This window comes from Gekko japonicus, unplaced genomic scaffold (assembly GCF_001447785.1).
Source record: "Gekko japonicus isolate JY-2015 unplaced genomic scaffold, Gekko_japonicus_V1.1 scaffold31, whole genome shotgun sequence".
Taxonomy (NCBI): domain Eukaryota; kingdom Metazoa; phylum Chordata; class Lepidosauria; order Squamata; family Gekkonidae; genus Gekko; species Gekko japonicus.
The window spans coordinates 2006198-2015925 of record NW_015161404.1 but is presented as its reverse complement, the minus strand read 5'-3'; the positions used below and the strand labels follow the sequence as shown (position 1 = coordinate 2015925).

At 44.5% G+C, this 9728-nt stretch overlaps 1 protein-coding gene across 1 annotated transcript in view; it reads left to right on the top strand.

Annotated features, from left to right (window-relative positions):
* The first annotated feature begins 465 nt into the window (after positions 1-465).
* Positions 466-9728, top strand: part of LOC107122836 (histone-arginine methyltransferase CARM1-like) — a 99688-nt gene continuing 90425 nt past the window's right edge. Inside the window, exon 1 of the mRNA XM_015425979.1 lies at positions 466-933. Within this exon, the coding sequence (XP_015281465.1) occupies positions 771-933 (163 nt within the window). The 5' untranslated portion in view covers positions 466-770. The remainder of the gene's footprint in view (positions 934-9728) is intronic.

Sequence of the window (9728 nt, the reverse complement as noted above, 5' to 3'; positions counted from 1 at the left end):
TAGTTAAAGTTTGTGTGCCTTTTTAACAGGACACCTAGTCCACAGACATTCAGAAGGGACAGCTTTTGCTTATCACTTCTCCACACCGGGGAAAACATCACCTGCTTCATTTCTGCCTGCCCAGCAGTTGTTAAAGGCAAGAATCCCTGCCAGTAAAACAAATACTGGCAACCCTAATTATAGCTACTGTCCCACCAAACATGGCCAACACTGATGGCATGCCACTGTAATAACTGCCCCAAATGGCTTTGGCATATAGAGATCTGGAGAGTGAGTGCTTAGACAACCAATTAGGAAGATAAAAATACCCGGGGTGCACTTCTGTTGGTGTCAATTTTAGAGCTCCTACAGAAAGCGTGTTTTCAAAGGTGGCCGGCAGGTGTCAGTCCATACAATGCTAAGCGCAGGGTTTGCTCGACGCATGTAGACAGCGACATTACGTACCCTCAGTGTGTATCTGTAAATTGTTCTTGGCTGACGGGGTTTTTACAGGGGAGTAGGAGGGAAAACAGCCTGATTTGCTGCAAATGCCAGAAGAGGCTAGGAGGCGTCTCAGATGGGGAGGTTGTTTATCCGGGAAGCCGAGCCAACGTCTGTGTCGTTCCCAGTCTCTCCGCTGTTCTCCTCTCGGGTTGTTCTTCCCCTAGTTGCTCGCGTGAGGGGTAAGGAGCCCGGAGGAGGAGGAGCTGCCGCCGCTGCCTTCAGGACCAAGCCTCTTTAGCGGCCTCAGCTGCTGTGCGTGGCTGGCTGGACTGAGGGAGGAGGAATCCATGGCTACTCCACCGCCCCGGCTCCTGCAGTGCAGCGTGAAACTGCTTTTCCTCAGCGAGGAACAGCTCCTGGACGGCCTGCATCTCTCCAACCCCAGTCCGAAAGCGTTCCAGCTGGAGGTGCTGCCGCGAGAGGAGGTCGCCGATATGACTGTGACGGACGGTAAAAGTACAGAAGCTGGGCCGGCGGGAGGGGGCAGGTGTCAGGCTGGGGGTCAGTTGGGTTTGAGAGAAGATGCCTCTCTGCCTACGGGGGGGGGAGAGTAGGTTTGTTGCCAAAAGTTATTGGCTCATAGTGTGTATGTATGAGAAGTGTTTTCATTGTGTTGTTTACTCCTTCTTGGTTGATACTTTGCAACCTATCCTGGCCTTCTCGGTGGAAGAAAAGATGGGGTCATCTACTATAAATAAATAAAGTTGGGGTTTTATTGGGGAAAAAAGGATCTCAAAAAGCACATGGGGAGGCTGCTTTGCCAGGCTGCCCCCCCCCCTCCCTCATAAATTGTGCACATATACTTGTAGGCAATTGCAGCTTGAGTTTCTTCACACATTGGGAACATCCTGCATTGAAGGCATTTCAGTGTACATGTTTATATTACACCCGTATAGATAGTCCCATGAGTTTGCATGCACATTGTCTTTTTTTCGGTCGCTGGGGGCTGCCACATAGTATGCTACAGAGCAAAAATCTGCATATACAATCACTGCATGTGCAACCACTGTAAACAGGAAGGTCCCTGACTTATGAGGAATACAGGTGACATTTTCTAAAATGAAAGGTGTTACAGCTCAAGTTAATGTGTAAGGCCCACAGCCTGTCCAGAAATCCTTTTCTTTGTACTGGTTGGCTGGGTTTTACCACTGGGGTTGAAAGGGAGTTTGCACATGCTCAACATTTGCTATATATTCAATCCAATAGTTATATCTGGTAGCATCTATCACAATTAAGGGAGTGCATTTTGGAGCTTTTGATCCCAGAGGTGTCTGCCATAGCAATACATAAACTCTTTTTTCACGTGGGTAGACTGCTTGTATGAGCTGATAAAAATCAGTGACAATTAAAGCCTCAAATCAGTCCTTGCTCTTTTCTCAATTGCATATGTTTCAGTGACAAGCCTCAGCTTGTGAACCATGCTCTAGAATTAAACCTCTGTGAGTTTTAGCTCAGATTGATAAACCTTGTGCAAGTCTGGTAGGAGAATGATCTCCATCTGAACCTTGTAGTGTGGAAATGCTTGTCAGTTATATTTGGTAGGCTTGGGTTTGATCATTGTTGTATTGAGATATCATGCAGCCGCTTCCTTACATATTTTTAAATATGTGTAGGCATTATAATCTATAGTTAATCTGTAGGCACTATAGTTGAACAAGCAGAATAGAAGCAACAATGTTTGGATAAGTGTGGTTTGCTTGGTTTTCCACTTATTGGTGGGGCGGTCTCCATTTTGCCTAACAAGTTTGAAGGCGATGGCAAGATCCAACATTCCTGGCCTGATCCAACATTGGCGTCTCTTATGTTCTTAAGGCAGTATAGTCTGTCACAGGTCAGTTGTGGCATGCTGCAGGCTGAATTATTCACTCAGGATGCTTTGTTAGCCAGCTGGTTGTCTGCCAGGGGAACTATGGAGGTAGACCAGAGTGGAAACTGCTCCTAAACCAGCCATTTCCTCCTGGGGAACAATTGTTGCCAGTCTCCAGCTGAGGGCTGGAGATCACGCAGAATTACAACTGCTCTTCAGATGGCAAAGATAGTTCCTCTGGAGAAAACAGTGGACTCTGTGTCATTATGCCCTGCTGAGGTCGCCACAGCAAATTGACACTGAGTGCCCAAGGCTGGGACCTACCCAGAGCCTCTTTCTAGAGCTCATTGTATTTATTTCCAAAACGGGCCTTATTCCTAGTATAATATATTTCTCTGCCACCATCACATCTGCCCATAACTGTCCAGCTGAGCTGTTCCTTGTGTTTTGGGAACTTTTATAGAAAGAAGATAAGGCCACACTGGTAGGTAGGAGAAAAGAGGAAGGAGGTGCAAGGTTGAACAGTTTTATTAGATCTTCTAGAAGATCTAATAAAACTGTTCATTTCGCTATATGCTTCATCAGGGGATTTTACATAGAAACTTCTCTGGCTCCCAGCTTGAATAACTGGATGGGGACTTTTATAGCATAAGCCTCAAGGATTTGGACACAATGGCCAGCTGTGATCAATTTGCTACTTACTCTGCAGACAGAATCGCCCAGATCCTCTCTAGGTTAGATACCATTGTGTATGCATGTTCAGATGCCTGTCCAACCTATATGGATGCTTTTCAGTTTGTGGGTCCAGAGGATGTGGACACGATCTGTGTTCCTGACCCTCGCCTTTCCTGGCTGATAAAAGCTGCCGAAAGGGGAATGGCTGAGTGGGTAAGGGGGAGTGGTAAATGCTTCCTTGAGAGTGGGAGTGCTGCTCGTGCTCAGGGAGCGACTGATGAGACCTCTTTTGAAAATAACGTCCCTGAGCCCTACTATGCTGGGAAAGTTCTGGCCAGCCTCCAGGCTTCCATTCTTGGGTAGGGTGCTTGAGCAGGCTGTTGTCTCTCAGCATCAGGAGGTCTTGGAAGAGACTGATTTTTCTGTATCTGTTTCAGTTTGCCTTCAGAGCAGGATTTGGAACAGAGGCTGCTTTGGCTGATGACCTCTATTGAGAACTAGGCAGGGGTAAGGTGACCCTGCTAGTTCTGGATCTCTCAGCAGCCTTTGAAACTATTAACCATGGTATCCTACTGAGCTGCCTCTCGGCACTGGGACTCAGGGGCACCGCGTTATAGTGGTTTGAGTCCTATCTGAGGGTGGTGTTGGGGGATTTCTGCTCTGCCTCATGAAGTGCTGCAGGATTCCATCTTTTCCCACCAAAGCATTTAATATCTATATGAAGCTACAGGGAGAGATCATCAGGTCCTATGGGCTGCAATGTCACCAATATGCAGATAATACCTAGCTCTATGTTTCTTTTCCATCTAATTCTGAGAATGCTGCTGATGTTCTGAACTGGTGCTTGGGGTCAGTAATGGTCTGGATGAGGGTGAACAAGCTGAAAACTAATCCTGAAAAGACAAGAGATTCTCTGGGTTAGTAGAAAGGCAGATCAGGGACTTGAGATCTCTCTTGTTTTGGATGAGGTTATATTCCCCTTAAAAAGCCAAGTCCACAGTTTAGGGGTGCAGCTTGACATATCAATCACCTTAGAAAACCACGTGGCTATGGTGGTTCAGAGTGCTTTTGCCCAGCCTTGGCTGTTGTGTCCTCTGTGACCATTCCTGGTCCAGTCAGATCTAGCCACAGTGATCCATGCCGTAGTTACATCTAGACTGGACTATTGTGATGAGCTCTACTTGGGGCTGTGCTTGAAGAGTGTAGCTGCAGCTAGTGCAGAATGCTGCAGATAGGCTGCTGATTGGGGCATATGACCTCGATAACTACAGCAATTACACTGGCTACTGATCTGCTCTAGAGCCCAATTCAAGGTGTTGGTTTTGTCCTTAAAAGCCCTACATGGCTATGGCTTGGGACTGGGGTATGTGAAGGACCATCTTCTCCCATATGTTCCTGCCTGGGAATTAAGATCGCAGGGAGAGGCCCTCCTGACTATCCCACCAATCAAAGTAGCTCATCTGGTGAGTGTACAAGAGAGGGCATTTTTGGTGGCGGCCCCAAAATTATAGATCAGCCTTCCCAGGGAGGTACACGTGTCCCCTCTCACTGTTGATTTTCAGAAAGCAGTTGTAGACAGTTTAATTTAGGACTGCATTTGATTGAATTGGTTTGTATTTATTGGCAGTCCTAATTGGATTTTTAAGTTGTGACTTTTTGTTTTTATAAATGTTGTTTAAGTTTATATTCTTGTGCTTTTTATCATTGTTTTATTTATATTGAAAGCCACCTTGAGCTCCACTGGGGAGAAGGCAAATTAACATGTAACATGATGACTTTGCACATCTTCATCATGTTACATGTTAATTTGCCATTCAGCCCGTCTATAAGTTTGAACCTTACCTACCATTCCAATGTATTTGAAAAAGTGCGCATGTACACAAAAGCTCATACCTTGAATAAAACTTTGTTGGTCTTAAAGGTGTCACTGGACTCTAAATTTGTTCAAAAGCTGAATACTTTTGGCTTTTATTGATATCAACTTTAGAAAATCTGATTCGGCTCCCAATAATCTGTATTTGGCTTAGAAAATACCCCAAAAAAATACCAATACGGTATTTTTTTTTTTGGTGATTATTCAGCTTAGTTTATGCTGAATGTGCATTCCTATATATGGTACAATCTAGTTGTATACATTTCAAATGCAATGGGAAACCTATGGCCTTCTGTTGTGGGTTTTTTTTTAAAAAAAAAAACAAAGTTGCTGGGACATGATGGTCCAAACTGAATCACCGCTTTATAGTACAGGATAACTGAATTGTTGGCTGCATTCTGTTTTTCTGAATAGTAGTGTTAAATGCTGCTGCATTGCTTATACTTCCAGTTTCATTAAAAAAAAACTGTTAAAAGTATCTTCTTCCCTCTCGCTCTTCTGTTTCAGGAACTGAATACAACTGAGGTAGGCATGGGGTTTGCCTAACTGGGTCAGCTGATTTCATTCTTCATTGTGTATTTCAAGGCTTTCCCCAATTTACTAGGTACCCTTTAGTATACTTTATTCCCAGGCAATCTCCCTGCTGGTTACAGATCAGTCAGTCCCACCTCAGTTTTAATAGCCAAAGCTTATCATGTGCTCCCAAATGTACACATTATATACATATATAGAAAATAATCCTGCAGTGTTCGGAAGCTTTGTTCAAAATTTAGACTTTATTACTACTCAAAATACTTTAAAATACTTCAGGAAACCTACAAAATGACCCTACCTGATCTATACATTTGGGTGATTCTGTAAAGCACACAGTCCCTAGCCTGCCAGGTATCATAAGCCACACTCAGGCATATTTTCTGTGAAGAGATAAACATATCAAGAGTCCCCTAGTGTTTATGATGATAAACTTGGAACAATCTTGAATTGTAAGTAGTAGACACTGTCCAAAGCGCACACCCTCTCATATCTGTCCTTCCAGAATGGCAGTATTTCTGCTTCTCCATCAAAGTTTAGGAAGACCACCCACAGCATGAATTATCAAGCCAAGTTAATCTCTTGCAGTGCACTGACAGCCTGTTCTCTAATTGTGCCGTCTCCAGTGAACACACTTAGGGCAGTGAACTTGCCTGTGTGAAACAATCTTCCAAGCAAAACTGTACTGAAGAAGTGTGTACACATTCTCTGGAGAATTGGTTGAAGGGGCATAGTTAACTAACTACATTCAAAAAAATTGGCCGGAATGAAAGTATGGTTCAGTTCTGCATGTGTTGGGTGGGGGGAGCATTTAAACACCAAGCCTGCTACTCAGGGAGGAAGAAATACCAACATGTATAGAAAATGCAAACATTATTTGAGGGACCAACAGTCCAACAAGACTAAATGCAGCAGGAGTGCTTGTTGGGATGCACTGTATGTGCTGAGGAAAACAGTGATTGCAAACGTAGGACTACAAGAGGGTTCCGCATGGATATAAAGACCTTAGTGAGTATTCAGAATGCTTTGCTGTCATTTATCTTACTCTCAAGAGTCCTGTGGCATTGCTACTCCCATTGCACAGATTTTTCCAAAGCTACTCACTGAATGTTGGTAGGGCTGCCAGAACCTGCCCCACACTTTTTAAAAATTAGGCAGCGGGGGAGAAATGGCGGCCACGCTAGCCTTACTTTACTCCTAGTCTCTATGGTACCATAGAGTAGAAGGCTAGAGCATCCTAGCCACTGGAGTACTAGAGCTGCCTTTCTTGCTACAGCATACCTTCTCCAACTGGCTCTGTGGAGTGGGTGCCCAGTGCTCCTGCTTAGCAGCCCAGCGGTCAGCTGTAAAGACTCTCCCAGCAACCCTCATTCCAGTTGAGTTGGGGAGCTGCTGTGTTGCTGATATGTTGTTGTTCAGTCGCACAGCTGAGTCCGACTCTTCGCGACCCCATGGACAAGATCCCGCCAGGCCCTCCTGTCTTCCGCCGTCCTCTGAAGTTTGCTCAGTTTCATGTTCGTTGCATCGATGACACTGTCTAACCATCTCATCCTTTGCTGTCCCCATCTTCTTTGACCTTCAATCTTTCCCAGCATCAGGGTCTTCTCCAGTGAGTGCTCCCTTCTCATTTGGTGGCCAAAGTATTTGAGCTTCAGTTTCATTATCTGGCCTTCCAGGGAACAGTCAGGGTTGATTTCTTTTAAGATTGACTGATTTGATCTTCTTGCAGTCCAAGGGACTCTCAAGAGTCTTCTCCAGCACCATAGTTCAAAAGAATCTATTCTTCGGCGCTCGGCCTTCCTTATAGTCCGATATGCCTTCCCCCAAATTGTGGTTGGCTCTTCCAAGAATGAACAAATGGCAGCAGAGACTTTTCTTGTCACTGCAACCTTCCCTGTGCCCTCACTACAAAACAGAAAGGCGAGAGGCATTCTTGATGAGATTTTGAAAGATGCATTAACCGATAAACGGCCTCACACTCACAGCCTATCAGCAGCAACTTCTGCAGACCTTTGTGGTAGAATACTTATTGAGAACATATGGGGTGCCGTTGCCTTTAAGAAAAAGACCCTCTTTTCCAGAAGGAGAAGAGTGGGCGTGGTTGGTCAGGCAGAGAGTCCTCTCCTCTCCTGACTCTGTGTTGCTCTGCAAATACAGCGTGAGTGCTTGAGTGTTTGTTTTATGTGCTTCTCAGCCAGGCTTAGTATCCTAGCTGTGTATTCTTGGTCTTGTGAAGGCTGCTATTTGGTTTAGTTTTATTGCTTTTCTCCTTTTACATCTTTGGCAGCCCGAAATTCAGCTAAGTTTTGGTATGTGCTGGCTGGGATGGCTGGAACATTCTGAGATTTGTCTTAATGTTAAAAACTTGGAGGGGTGCATGCCCTCATTTCTCCCCCTCAACTCAGCAGTGTGTTTGAGTCAACAACTTTATGAGGTAGGTTGGGCTGAGTGAGTGAGTGTCCAAGGGTTAGGGTTGCCAACCTCCAGGTGGGAATTGGCATTCTCCTGGAATTACCACTGATCTTCAGACTGCTGAGATCAGTTCCTCTGAAGGCAAGTCTCGAGTGTTATTTTTTCATGCCCACTACAAACTTATATATGCATATTTATCTAAGCCGCCCTGAGCCTGCCTTGGGTGGGGAGGGCGGGGTATAAATTGAACTAATAAATAAATTATAACATGCCTCCACACATATGCACTGACACCACATTCCCTCATTAAATACAGAATAAATACAATCTCATGAGTGATGAAGAAAGTTTGTTTTAATTCCAAAATTACTGTTAGGTAAGCTGCATTTCTGAAAAATGCCCACCTTTGCTTCTTTAATAATAACACCCAGCCTGAGAGTTCTACAAGTTTGCTAGCTATTTTGTAATTTTGGGGTCAGTTTAATTTATAGTCATCACTAGACATGGCAGCATGGGGGAGCGTGAGAGAGACGTGAGTGAATTAGACACATAAATATTTTGGGCATGCAAATCCTATCAGAAGCAGCAGCAGCACTTGCTCCCACTCTCTTATAGTGCTTTGCTCTGCCCTTCCCTCCTGTCTGTGCACAGCCCAGGGAACTCTGGCATTTGTAATTCTTATTAGTGTGACTTGACTTGGAGATATACTGCCTCTGTACTTGAAGTAAACATTTAGGTAGTGTGGCTTAAACTTCGAGATATACTGCTTCTGCATGTGGAGGTTCCATTTAGGTACTGTGGCTTGACCTCGAGGTATATTGCCTCTGTACTTGAAGTTAACATTTAGGTAGTGTGGCTTGAACTTAGAGGTATTCTTCCTCTGTACATGGAGGGAAAAGGTGAGGGTGGGAAGTGATATATGACAGTGTATTTAAATTTGAATTTTGAAAGAAGTGACTCCAAAGGAAGAGGTGGTTTGGGGGGGGGTACCCTGAAAGTGACATCACAGGAAGAGGTCAGGTTTTGGTGCAGTGTGCTGGAAGTGACTTCATCGGAAGACGGTGGATCTTGGGAAGTGATATCACTTGACTGGGAAGTGACATCACAGGATATGACATCACAGAAGTCTCCTGGCTCCACTCCCAAAATCCTCAGATATTTCCTGAGTCAGACCTGGCAACCCTAAATGTTGGGCTGAGCTGAGAGCTAAACTGAGTACTGCTGGGCCCATACCCAGTGCACTAGCTATGGTATCACATTGGCTATATATCAGTGAAATTTAACACCGTTGGGATCTAAGCTGTATCCTGTTTGTTTAGCACCAAGTGTGTGGTTTGTGGATGCTGAGCAACTATGTTAGTGTTTAGAGAAATGTTTATTGCCAACATTTTCATGCTTTATGGAGGGAAAATACCACCACTATCTTGAGCTTGCAAATACTGAATGAGGTGGCCCTTGATGATGATGGTGATGATGATTTGTTTAGTGGAGATAAATATTGATTATGATGTCAGAGCCAACCCTTTTGCCCTGAATTCATACAAACTGGGTCTTTGTTTTAACACCCATCAGTGGAGGAGATGTTGATTCCTCTCAAGGGAGCATCATGCAGAGGGTATAAGCCAAAAGAGCCGTAAGTCTGGAATTGGAATTAAAACATCCTACTTTAGATACCTTTGGCAAAGCACACTGTAGCCCTTTTCCAAGGAATCCTTTTATTTGTATCTGTGGGTTGTTTTACATTCACTTCCCTCCCCAGCTTCCTTGAGCTGTACTGGAATCTGCCTCTGATGCTTTTCATCTTTTCCTATGCAAAGTTTTTATGTATAAATAAGAAAAGTTCTTAGCAATAAAAACTTTGCAGCGCTTTCGCTGCTGAGGAAGCCAGATAATGAAGCTAGTGGAACTGGAATGTGTAGGGTTGCCAGGGCTGGGTTGGAAAGTACC